Here is a 13,095-nt window from a genome sequence, read left to right as displayed (position 1 = left end):
TAAAATATGGGGCTTAGGTTTTTGTTTGTGTTTTCTGCACTTGTGTGTTTGTGAGTGTGTGTGTGGCTGTGAGAGCCCCAAGGCAACAGTTCAGAGCTGAAATGTATTCCAGATCAAAGCTTAACCAAAATAAGACATTTGCATGCGCACATAAAATGCCCTGTGCGTTCTAATTTGCTGCTTAAATGGTTTCAGTTACATTTATAAACAAGTCAATTTCAGTAATTAAGTACCATCAATAGAATACATTTTCAGCATTGACACATTCTGCACCGAGTGGAGAATGTGTCTATGCAAATTTTTTTTCTTGAGTTGTCAGTTGTTGGACAACATATAAATGCTCTAAAAGAACCTAAGAAACTTATGTTCTCCATCAACTTCTTACTATGAAAAATACGGTCCTACATGAACACAAAATGTGTTTAAGTTAGAACAGTTTTGGTTACTTTGAAAGAGATTTTTGTGTTTTTCTCTGCTCACTGGTTTGAATTGGGCGGGACTTTTTTGAAAACTGTGATGTCACGTACTTCCGTGCACCAATCCGTTTGTAACATTTGAATCAAAATGCAACGCTTATGTCGTCAGCGCAGTCAGTTAAATCTAATCAAAACGACACCCACACTGTCCTGATGAAGAGTATAAGATGAGTTTTTGAGTATTAAACGTACCCGGTGGAGATTTCTTTAAAAAAAAACAAATCTTAGCGTTAATCACCACAAACGTGTTGAGTGCATTTCCTTCTTCATAAAAATTCAGATTTTTAAAATATTTAATTGTGGGTTGTTTTTTTTTTTTTTTCACATCCAGGTTTGCTTGCTAGCAGTCTTCGGTACTGCCGTTGTTTCTTGGCACATTACTGCCACCTACTGTTAATTAGTGTAATAGCATGAAACCAACAACAGAATATGAGTTGAGTCCTGCAGCACGATACAAACAAACTGGGACCCAATCATAAAAACATTGATCCACAATGCTCCTAGCAATCAAAAACTCCACAGGGTACCTTTAACTCTTAACAAATAGCAACTTAAGATGTGTTTTCCCAACCTTTTCCTTTACTTTGATTATTGCTGATTTAGTCATTAATATGTACTGCTATAGAGCAATCCATAAGATCAGAAGTTTTCAAGGGCTTTACATAGAATGGAGGTAAATTACTACATTATATTTATGTAGTATATTTCAGTTTTGATTCATACAGTGAATAGTAAGATGTCTGTTGTAATGTCTCTGCTACACATTTTTCTAGGCCTGTAGGTCAGATAGTATTTGCTGTTTTTTTCCATTGTTTATCTGAAGCTTCTGCTTTGTTTATTTGAAGCTGCTCAGTTGGGTTGCGTTTGCCAAATAAATAATTATATTTTTGTTATGACAAAGGACAATCACATGAATATTTTAAAGTTGTCTTACTATATTTTCCCGTGACTGACAACCTTTATCTTAAAATATCTTTTCATTAGCGCAATTCAACACAACTCCCACAGGCAGCCCTCGTGTTCTGAGGCTCCAACGGAAAGACGAGTTTCATATATTTCTTTATTGATTGTGTTTTTGCTTCTCCAGGATACATCGCTCCTTGGAGTGGTCGTTTCTACTCTCTCTGGGACACCGGGTAAGCTCTGCTGACCTTCACACTCTCACTGTCGATTGAACACTTGTTCAGTCGAGTGCATGCGTGTGTTTTCTAAGACTGCTATAAAATCCCTCCCCGTGCACTATCCCAGAGGGGCACAGCATAGACTCTGTGTTTAACTACTGTCTTACTTCCAAACAGCACCAGGCACCCTGTGCTCTCCAAATGCACTGCAACGTGTTTGATATTTCAGCACACCCAATCAATTCTCCCCCCCCCCCCCTGTTTGCTGACTAAAGCAGTATGGGATGTTTTTTTTTTTCTTTCCTTTGGAGGCTTATACTAATTCCTTAATGTGCTGTGTGTTTTCTATTTCCCAGCTGTAATCACAAAACACTTTAGAGAGAAATATTTAAAATCATATAGAAACTGCTTTGTAAAAGCCTGTAATGAATAAAGAGGGAGCACAAAGATAAGAAACTAATGGTGAAAGAAGAACATAACTCATCTGTGGTGCTAGATTTGTTCATATTTTACCATGCGGATGCCGGGGAGCTAAATTATCTTTTTTTCCTCATAATTCTGGAGTTAATCAGGAAGATCTATTGTATAATTTGTCTCAACACTCCCTGTGCGCTAAACCCAACATGAATTACATCCTGTCTGTCTGTCTCTCCCTCCCCCCCAACTGTCCTCCCCTCCCCTCCCCTCCCTTCCCCTCCCCTCACCCACCCCTCTCCCCAGCTATGCTAAGATCCACATCCCCATCATAGCGTCCGTGTCGGAGCACCAGCCGACGACGTGGGTCTCCTTCTTCTTTGACCTCCACATCCTGGTCTGCACATTTCCAGCAGGCCTCTGGTTCTGCATCAAGAACATCAATGACGAACGAGTGTTCGGTACGAAGATTTTTATCGAAAACTCTTTCTGAAAATATGCTTTAAAACGTAATTTCCACTGTGGCATCATGTAAGTCGTTATTTGTCAGATTAAATTAGATTAAATTACCGTGGATAACAGCAACACTATAGCTCCCAGAATTCCTGAGGCAGCAAAAACAGTGCAGTTTAAAGTACAGCCAAACAAACCCATGTTGTTTTAATTAAAGTGAGTCAATAATTGGCCTTTTTCCATCATGCCGTGAGCAACTGCAATCTTGATTTCATGCTGCGCACACTGCATGTAGTTTTCCACACAGTCGGTTACCTCGCAGAGAAGTCGGACGTGTGTTCATCTAACAGCTCACTCTGGCTGTTCGTCCTTGTTCCATTCATCCATGCAATATTTAAAAGTGATCCACTGTCAAAAAAATCATATCTGTCTTGCAGGGCACAAAATGTACACCAGCCACCGACCAAGTGCTGATAAAATATACAAGTGGCTGGTAGATTTGCTTCACTCACCAGCCAAAAAAAACAATGGTAATCTATTGAGTGGCTGGTAAAAATTTGACCATTCACTAGTCACTTAATTTTGCACCGTGCCTGTTTTGCTCAGATATGGCTTTAGTAAAGTGAACAGTAAATAGTGAGGCTGATATCAATGTGTGATAATGATAAAAACTACTAAATGGAGCGATGGTTACAAATGTAAATACATCGAGTAGCTATTGCTAAAAAGAAATGTTGACCATTAATCTGAAATCTTGAAATTTTTAAGGAATTACAACATTTAATTAGCATTGTTCTTTCCCCACTGATTGTTCTGTGGTCTTTTATATGCCTTGTTAACAGTGATTCAATAGTGTATCAAAAGGCAAATAAAACATAGTGTACCGATTCCTAGTCTTGTCTCTGGTTCGGAATAAATGCCTGCTCTCACTAGTATGTTTGTCTCTCCTAGTATAACTCTCTCTCAGCTTTCTATCAGCCTGAAAGAAAAACATTTAAAGGGACTGAGCTTCTCTAAAAAAAACAAATCAAACCAAACTTTTGTGTTTACAAAGTAAGACAACCCAGATCAAGGGCAGAGATCCTTTGAGCACTAGAGACAAAGTCCTTCAGCACTCTGTTTCTCTTCAGACTTAATCAGCCAATTACAGCTATTGATTAGCGATGCACCTGTTGAGTCGGGTCGGCTGCTTTCAAGGACGGAAGGCAGCCAGCTCTCTTTCTATTTAGGGTTTTGAGTTGTGCAGAGCTTCCGTAGATTGATTATGCTTGCCAATTTCTCTTTTTCATGTCTTTATCCCCCGTTCGCTCTCCGCCATATTTCCTGTCTCTTCTTTACATTCACAAATTTCTTTCTCCTTATCTGACCTCTGTCTGCTTTGTTTTCTCTCCGCCTCCTTTTTGTCTTTTGCCTTCCAGTGGCCTTGTACGCCATCAGTGCAGTGTATTTCGCTGGTGTGATGGTGCGTCTGATGCTGACGCTGACTCCGGTGGTGTGCATGCTGTCGGCGGTGGCTTTCTCCAGCGTATTCGAACACTACATGGGAGACGACACAAAGAGGGAGAAACCCCCCGCCGAGGACAGCAGCGACGAGGATGACAAGAGGAACTCAGGGAATCTCTATGATAAGGTCAAGACCGGATGGAGTCAATGTTGAAATTATCTACAGTAGTAATAATGTGATACTTTTCACTCATTGCCCAACAACAGTTCAGGTTGCTATACTGGGATTTTGACTGTCAAACAAATAAGAAAAGCCTAAAAGTGTCATAAGCAGTCACTGACACGTTCCTCATGTTGCTACTCTGGACTTTAGTCAAGTCAAGTCAGTTTTTATTTATACAGCCCAACACCACAAATCAGAAACTTGCCTTAGGGGGTGTCTGTACAGCATCCAACATCCTCTTTCCTCAGACCTTTACACACCGTTGCAGCACTGTTTGCTCAGGAGTTTGGATTTAAAGCTGACAGACATACAACTGTCAGTTTTCCTTCTCTCTTCCCACCAATTTTGCCTGTCGGTTGAGCTAAACTGTGATTCATCTGTGATTCAGCTGCAACTGTTTGATGCTGTTGCCATCATTTTAGCTGGCTCACTTTGTTGAATTTTTGAATTGACTGCCGTAGTCACCGTTGAGTCAAACAAAGGGCTTTGTCTTTTTCAGTCCACCTTGTAATCACAGCATTGTGCGCTACCCACACATCTAAAATCTCAGCTCGTATAACACATTTTGTAAAACCGACAAGCGCTTCTAAAATTATATATTATGTATGGTAAGGCTGGTTTTCGAAAAATCAAGATGATAATGTTGAGAATTTTGATTACACCACCTCGCTGCTCTGCACCGGCAGAAAAAAAATTCAGTGATACAAGTTTGCCACACTCGAAGATTTTCCTGTTAATAGAAGCTGCTAGTGCTCATAAAAAAAATAATAATAATGTGATACAAACTGTGATACACATTTCTGCCAACATTTGATGGCGATGAAGGTTGTGAAAAGTAGCAGTGTGCCAATAGTGCATCATTAGTATAAATGATGCAGGTTTCAAGACAAAAGGCTGTGCTAATGTTTTGAGGTCAGAAATACATTAAGTGTGATTTTTAAGCCTTAAAAATGCACACAGATAACACTTAATGTAAATAAGAATATACCTTTACTGTACCTTTAAGACAGACACTCCGTCTTATGACATGTGTTTGTTTTATTGTTGATAACCTTCTTTGTTAACTAAATCAGTTTTAGTCGAACTGACAGAATTGGATTTCTTCTCAGCAGAAATCAAATGTTATGTCATCTCATCTACAGTACATCTATTTTTGCCCCACTTTCAGCCAGCAGTTTAGGTGTCAGAGAAATGTAAATGCAGATGCTGGTGGAAGAACCATGTTAACATAATGCAGATTTTTCTCCTTACTCCCTACTGGCTGTGTAAAATAATATTAAGCCATCATAGGATTCATCTCAAAATCCTTAGTGACGCATCTTCAGACAGTACAGAGAACTTGAGGATGCTCTAAGATACTTTGCTCAATTAGTTCATTCAATAATTTATTCCACTCAATAATTCATCCTTTTCTGGAACACCACAGACTTGGCTGTCCATCATCAGAGCATTTGTCTCCCCCTGCAGGCTGGCAAGGTGCGAAAACATGTGTCAGAACAGGAGAAAGCAGAGGAGGGTTTGGGTCCGAACATCAAGTCCATAGTCACCATGCTCATGTTGATGCTGCTGATGATGTTCGCCGTCCACTGTACCTGGGTCACCAGCAACGCCTACTCCAGTCCCAGCGTGGTGCTCGCCTCATACAACCATGACGGGTATGAATTATACACACTGCACACGCCTCAGTTGTAATGTGTTAATGGATGTAAATAACCGCAAGGAGTCGAACAAAGTCTCTAGTAATGGTTCATAATAGAAAAGGGTTGGATGGCTTCGCTTTGCATATAAATGAGTGCATGCAGGAACGTACAGAGAGAGCACATGTATATTTCATAAGACGTTTGTGGAAATATTGATATGTGCACCTATAAGATTTAGCATGATTGCTTAACTTAGTGTTTCTAGGTCACAGAAAACATCTGTGGACCATCTCCGCATTCACAAAAAGCTGATATATTATTCTGTACGAGATTCTTTAAAGGAATAATTATTCCCTTTAAGCATTAGGGAGGAAATATTGAAGGACAAGACTAAATGGTAGACGCAAGTTCTCATACATATATTAATGATACCACAGCAGCTCGCAGACAATGGTTTAGCCTTGCTACTGGGAGCAGCATAGCTGTCACTCTGTTCTTTTCTCTTGCACATATACACCCACACACTTACGCATTAATGCACCCACACACACACACACATACAGACATAATATGATTACCTACAGTTAATTGGTTGCTTGGCTTTATGTCTGCTCCTGCTCCTCGAGGTAAATTTAGGCCACGAGCGTTCAAAGTGCGAAGTGTTTTTTAACCCTCAGTTTATTATGCATGGGTGCTCTATTTTCAGCTGTTGTTGCCCTTCTGATTCAAAGTCTTAACTGAAATATTAATAGCCTCCGCAGCCATATGCCTGTCAACCATGTTACCTGTCAACCTTATTTTTTTCCTTCTCAGCACACGTAACATCCTGGATGACTTCAGGGAGGCCTACTACTGGTTGAGACAGAACACAGACGAGCACGCGCGCGTCATGTCGTGGTGGGATTACGGTTACCAAATAGCAGGGATGGCCAACAGGACCACGCTAGTAGATAATAACACATGGAACAACAGTCACATAGCACTGGTGAGCTGTTTTCTTTCTTCGTCTTGTCATATTCCGTTGTCTTCCGTCATCTCCATCTCTTCGCTTTGTTCCTGGTTTGGATGCGTGCGTATACAGAGAAACAAATGATTTCTTCTGGCAGCCGCTGGATGATTAGCAGCTCTTCAGTGAATTTTTCATGTAATTGCCACATTGTATAAAACTGCTCCCTCCAACAAGCCAGATAATCTTGTTTGCTTAAACTTTTCCCATTGAATTTACACTGTAGGGGGATTTCAGTTAATTGCTGCCACATTCTTCGGGTTTGATTTTTTTTTTTTTTCTCTTGCTGCTGCCAAATGTGTAGAGGAATGTTTTTGTCTTTTAGTTAAGTCTGCTAAAGCCCTCTAGCTTTCTTCTTTTTTGCTTTCTACTCTACCTGCTGCTTGTTGTCTCTTCAGCATCTGTCCCTGGGAAATGTAATTACAGAGAATGCATGATGGATCTCTGTTAAATAATTCCTATTTTCAACTCCGTATTGAAGTACCGTGTGGTTTGAAAAAAGGAAACCCCAGTTAAATCACCACTTGTTTTTTAGGTGGGGAAAGCCATGTCGTCCAACGAAAGCGCGGCCTACAAAATCATGAGGTCGCTGGACGTGGACTACGTCCTGATCATCTTCGGAGGTGTGATAGGCTACTCGGGCGACGATATAAACAAGTTCCTGTGGATGGTGAGGATAGCGGAGGGAGAGCATCCTAAGGACATCAGGGTGAGTGTGTGACAGCAGCACCTTCAGCTGTATGTAGTACACACTTACACAGCAGTGAAATCAATGTTTCCTCTTCACTCTTACAATCTTACACCCGTCACTCTCACACTTTTATAATGATGCTCAAGGACCATACTGATGTTTTCACACCTTCGTAGCTCAGAGATAAAAAAAACAAAAAAACAACTCTTGTACTCATGAGAAGCTCAGTCATCTATGACTTTGAGGAGCTTTCTGAACAGCGGCAATTATAATGAATTACATTGATCATGTTCATAAAGTCCATGTTACACCTGAAACAATCATCAGAAAATGTTCTGTTAGTTTCTGTGTTCTCTCAATGTTGACGTTTTGTTGGGTTTACACTTTGTTGTTTGCCTCGTCTATGCTTTATGGTTTTGTTTGGTTTTGTTGTTATGCACAAATAAGTAAAAGAAAGATTGCAAATTAATTGGCAACCTTTTCCTTTCTCACTATTCAAGCAAACATGCCAAATATCCTCTGGTTCCTGCTTCATAAATATGAGGATTTGCTGTTTCTCTCAGTTATATTTACTGTTTCTCTGGGAAATTATTATTTTCATTTTTTTCTCTATTTTCTGACTAAATGATTATTGGATTAATCAAAAAAATAATCAGCAGATTAACTGCTAATGAAAATAACCTTTAGTTGCTGTCCTTGTCCATGTTTATTCAATGTTTTGTGCAGCTTTAATTTCAACATTCAACAGCACGCTTTCTGTCCAAGAACTGACTTTAGAATAAACTCAGAGTCCTTTGCTAGCAGTCTACACACAGTTACAATCACCATTCATAAAAACACATTGAGACCTGCACTGAGTTCTTGTTTTGTGTGTGACACAGATTTATATGCTACTACTAATCTATTAGGTAACTTAATATAATCAGCTAGTCTCATTCAGATCAAGATTTTCTTTTCGAGACTGAACCGAGGACAAGAGTTTAAAATCTAGTGGGGGACAGAAAAACACATTTTTTTATTTTCATGAACCATGCCCTCATCAGCTGGCATGAAATTGTCCCCAAATCCAATCCCAATCAGTCAGTGGCCTCGGACTGCGTCATGCTCGGGTTTTGGTTCAGGCAGTCACAGTCTGGCTTTTTTTCTGGCTTTAAATTGAAGCTTTTATCGTCATCTCTGGTCACTGAGTTCTCGGTGCTGGTGCTACTAAAAGTTTTACTCATTTTCTGGAACTTATTTTTCCTCACTTCCTTGCTTTTTCTTTCAGGAGAGTGACTACTTCACCCCTCAGGGAGAATTCAGGGTGGACAAGGCCGGTTCACCGACTCTGCTCAACTGCCTCATGTACAAGATGTCTTATTACCGATTTGGTGAAATGCAGGTGAGGAGAGAGGCTCTAACTAAAGACTTTCTTTCACTTTCTGGCCAAGAAACATCACCAATAACTCTGCACCCATGCATGTCTTTCATCATTTTTTCATCTCAAGGTCAGGTCAGGGCTGCAGAGTAGCTCAGCTGAATTTGAAGAGAATTTTTCGGGGGTTATGATCCACTTCATAGGTACAAATAATCAATTCTGGATAAGCACAAAGATCAAAAAGTCACAAGCAGCCTCCATCACCAAAGAAGTCAAAAGTACTGCTACGACATTTTATGCAGCTTTTCCAGAGAATAACAAGCAGCTGCCACCACCAAAGGTGTAAAACGTCCTGCTACTGTGTCTTAAAAGCAGAGCTTTCTGACAGGCAGAAGAGGATTTAAGGAGATGCCTTGGGGAGCTCCTGTGGTATGAAAAAGGGGTTTTGGGGGAAAGAAAGGATGGAGGGAGAATATGAAGGATTGGCAGAAGCTTTTAAAATGTGCCATGGCTACTTCTGGCTGGTAGCAGAGGAGAGATGAGAGGGATCCTCCTTGCCAGGTGCTTACATCCCTGCTGTAGATGCAGCCCAGCCAACAATCGAGCTGAGATGGGAGAATCAATGCAGCCGCCATCCTCAGACAGAACGCCAAAAGCTCCGTATAGCTCACAGCGCTGTTTCAGGGTAAAGAGATGGAGAGACTGAGGCACAGAAGTAGACAGCGGACAGGAGGGAGTGAGCTCAACGAGGGAAGATAGAAAAGGGAGGGGGCGGGTAGATTAGGTTTACGGAAACAGGATGTGACAAGGGGAAACGGAGGCTTAGAGGACATAGGGAAAAAGACAGTAAGCAGAGTGGGGTGAACCATGGAACAGGATAGTTGAGGATGCAGTTTGTGGTGAGCAAATGGAGTGGAGATTAAAGGATAATACTGATGCATAATACAGTACAGAATAGTAGATATTATAATGAATAGAACCCATGGTCTTCATATCGTGGTGTCCCCAAAAAACTAATTTGTTTTCTTTTTCTTATCTTTTGAACGACAGGTTGAACAGCACTAATAAATATATGTCGGGAGACTAAACTATTGTGGCTAATAATAATCTAATATTTCATACCGTGTGTCCTCTGAAGCAGCCTGAAGGCACAGAGGAGATACTGAAGATATCGTAGATGAGAAATTGTTACACAAAGGGAGAGTGAAAAGCAAAGAGGAAACGGGAGAAGAATACAATATAGCGAAGGTAGATAGAGCGTGTCGTTTTGAGAATAGAGGTGACAAGGGCAAATCATAGCAGAGACTGGAGGAGCAGTTGAGGGCTTTTAGAGCAGAATAATAAGAACGAGGGTGTAAGTGGTTCCTACAGAGTATAATCAAAACGTAAGGCAGATGCTGTTGTGTAATCAAAGTGCTATCAAACATTTTGTTTTTCTTTTTATAATTGTGTTGTTTGTCATTGTCTCCTTCTGTTAGGCACTAATATTAAACGAGTAAAGCTGCTGTGGGCTAGTATTAAATAAAAAAAAGAAGCCGCGTCGTAATTGTCACATTCTGTTGCAAAAGTTTCTCCCCTTTCTGTCTGTTTTTATCCATTTCATTTTTTTACCAAGACAAACAGCTACCTTCTAGCTCGTGGGTCAGATGTACAGTTTTTTTTTGTTGTTGTTGTTGTTTTTTAAATTGAAGCACTGTTTTATTTTTACCACCTGTCTCCCAGCTGGACTTCCGGACACCGCCTGGCTTCGACCGGACGCGCAACGCCGAGATTGGCAACAAGGATATTAAGTTCAAGCACCTGGAGGAGGCTTTCACCTCAGAGCACTGGCTGGTCCGGATCTACAAGGTCAAGAACCTGGACAACAGAGAGCCGCTGGACCACAAGCTTCGCAGCGTAGTGCCCAAGCAGAAGTACACCTCCAAAAAGGTAGCAGGAGAGATCCTTTATTTATTTATTTAGATGGTTTAATCCATTTTAATCCATACACAGTGTAGAGGATTCATTCATTTGTTGATTCATTTTATTTGTTTGTATTTCAAAGGTAAGCACACCCAAAAACAGAAATTTATCCTAAAGTAAAAACTTGATATCATTGACTCATGTTCTGATACTCCTCACTGCAAATTGGAAATACCATAGAATATCTTCAAAGAGTAACTTAACACCCCATTTTAACTTGAACCCCTTCACAAGAAGCGTATTTTTCCCTAGTCGACGTGGAAGTTCCCCTGAGTCACAGACTGTCTGGATGGACTTGTTAGCTTAGCTTTTTTTAAGGATGGCTTCAGGAAATGTAGCAGAGACAGCGGAGAGTGAGAGAACATGTGATATGAATGAGAGGAAGGGATGTACATTTCCTCAAACAATGTTGCACTGATTAACACTGTAAAAACAACTAGCTTACTAGAAGTAGCAGTGTTTTTACTAGTAATACTCTCAGCTCCACTACTCTTCAGTGGGGGTGTGTGTGGGCGGGATGCAGGGTTAATGTGACCTTGGCTTGTAGTTTGGGGATGTTGAATACCAGCCACCTCACAGACCTTTTTTGTCCCCAAGACAGAATTACTGGATTTTCCTTGGAAAAGGGCAAAAAAACGTGAAGATTATAGGCTGGGACCAATGTAGAAAAGAGACTGTACATAAAATTCAATAACTCAAATAAGGAGATTTATTATTAAGTTACTCTATGAGATAGTCTTAAATAAATATCTAGGCCAATAAGCTACTCTCCATCATGTATAGAGTATATGCTCCAACATATTTAAATCTTTAAAAACAGTTTGTGCATAATAAGTACTTGCTCCCAGTAGCTCTCAGTCAGAATTTGTTTTGACCCTTTATATTCATCATAATCATTCATCCTATAGTCATCAGATTATAAGAATAGGTTCTTTTTGATGGGCCAAAAGTGTAAGTCATTTATATCCAAGTATATCCAGTAAATTTGACATAAAACTATTTCAGTTACAGAATGGTTTGTAAGTAGATTTTTGTCTCTAAACAGACTGCCAAGAGGAAGCGAGGACACATCAAGAACAAGCTCGCCCTGAGGAAAGGCAAGAAACTGCAAAAAAAATAATGATGACGAACTCCTCTAGGAAAACAAACAAATAAATGCGAAGAAACCTCTTAACAACCAATGAAGAAGAACACAACAGGGGCCATTTATCTGGCACTTGGTATCAAGCGCTTCTCTTTAGAGCGCCCCCGTGTGTTGAGGAAGTTGAAGTGTCATATCTGGCTCGCTCCAGGACTGTTGTCTGTTTTATCCTGAGGACCTTTGTCTTGCTTAATTTCTCCTGTTTCGTTTTTTTTTTTTGTTTTTGTTTTTTTGTTTTTTACTTTATATTTGAATGTGTGGCAAGGCATAGGGCTGCTCTACTTGGTTCAGCGTCGATTTAATTTTTGTGGTACATTAATTAACTGCTTATCAGTACGGGGATCGGGTGAAGGGGGAAGAGAAATAAGACTAGGAACATTTTGCACCAAAGACCCATTGACCTGACCTTGCTCCATGGCACATGTGAACTCATTAATGAGAGTGAGGAAGCGCAGGAGTGAAAGCTGAGGACTTGTTCCTGACACGTGTACAGAGGACAGTATGCGGTATGGAGGAACGTCACTGTCTAGGCACAGCCCACCTGTAATATTAACCTTTTTATCATCACCATCTCCTTTATGTCTGCCTGGCTCCCTGTCTTTCTTTTACAACAAATTCTTTAGAAAAAAAATTGGCCTACTATGTAAATATGTTATGTAAAGAAAATGACTAAAAGGATTATAATATATTGGATTATTGTGGTGATTTTTAAATATGCAGTTTTTTTTTTGTTTTTCTCTTAATTTCATTATGTGATTGTTTTTGTTTTGTTATGAGTTTTTTAATGACAACAAATAGAACAGTGAATGCAATAATTCTTGTACAGAGGGGCTTGAGATTTTGTTGAAAGAATGAATGTGAATTTTTACAATGCCCCCCCCCCCCTCCCCCCTCCTCCCACCCCTCCTTTTTGCATAGATTGTACATTTTTGCTGCTAAGGTTTAAAGACGGAAGCAAGCAACTGTGTGTAAAAAGTAGTGATAATAAATTAGGCCTCCCTTCCTGCAGAGGGAGCTCTCTAGTTCAGTGAGCAAGCCTAGTGCCTCATCGCTGGTCATCATCATCTCGTTGATTGTTGTCTACCTTGTTAGCTTTTTTTTTTTTTGTTTAGCTCATGTATCAATACGGCAGGTTGGGTGCTTCGACCACACTGAGGCATTGGAAACT

The 13,095-nt window shown here is 40.2% G+C and overlaps 1 protein-coding gene across 1 annotated transcript in view; it reads left to right on the top strand.

The window, feature by feature from the left end:
• LOC121912805 (dolichyl-diphosphooligosaccharide--protein glycosyltransferase subunit STT3B) overlaps positions 1 to 12,613 on the top strand; it is an 82,184-nt gene extending 69,571 nt beyond the window's left edge. Inside the window, exons 8-16 of the mRNA XM_042435245.1 lie at positions 1,564 to 1,612; positions 2,318 to 2,472; positions 3,883 to 4,094; positions 5,598 to 5,785; positions 6,584 to 6,755; positions 7,312 to 7,485; positions 8,735 to 8,848; positions 10,547 to 10,753; positions 11,832 to 12,613. Of these exons, the coding sequence (XP_042291179.1) occupies positions 1,564 to 1,612; positions 2,318 to 2,472; positions 3,883 to 4,094; positions 5,598 to 5,785; positions 6,584 to 6,755; positions 7,312 to 7,485; positions 8,735 to 8,848; positions 10,547 to 10,753; positions 11,832 to 11,906 (1,346 nt within the window). The 3' untranslated portion in view covers positions 11,907 to 12,613. The remainder of the gene's footprint in view (positions 1 to 1,563; positions 1,613 to 2,317; positions 2,473 to 3,882; positions 4,095 to 5,597; positions 5,786 to 6,583; positions 6,756 to 7,311; positions 7,486 to 8,734; positions 8,849 to 10,546; positions 10,754 to 11,831) is intronic.
• Positions 12,614 to 13,095: the final 482 nt, after the last annotated feature.

Source organism: Thunnus maccoyii, chromosome 15 (assembly GCF_910596095.1).
Source record: "Thunnus maccoyii chromosome 15, fThuMac1.1, whole genome shotgun sequence".
NCBI lineage: Eukaryota > Metazoa > Chordata > Actinopteri > Scombriformes > Scombridae > Thunnus > Thunnus maccoyii.
Note: the sequence above shows the minus strand (reverse complement) of the source record. Positions and strands in the feature narration are given on the sequence as shown.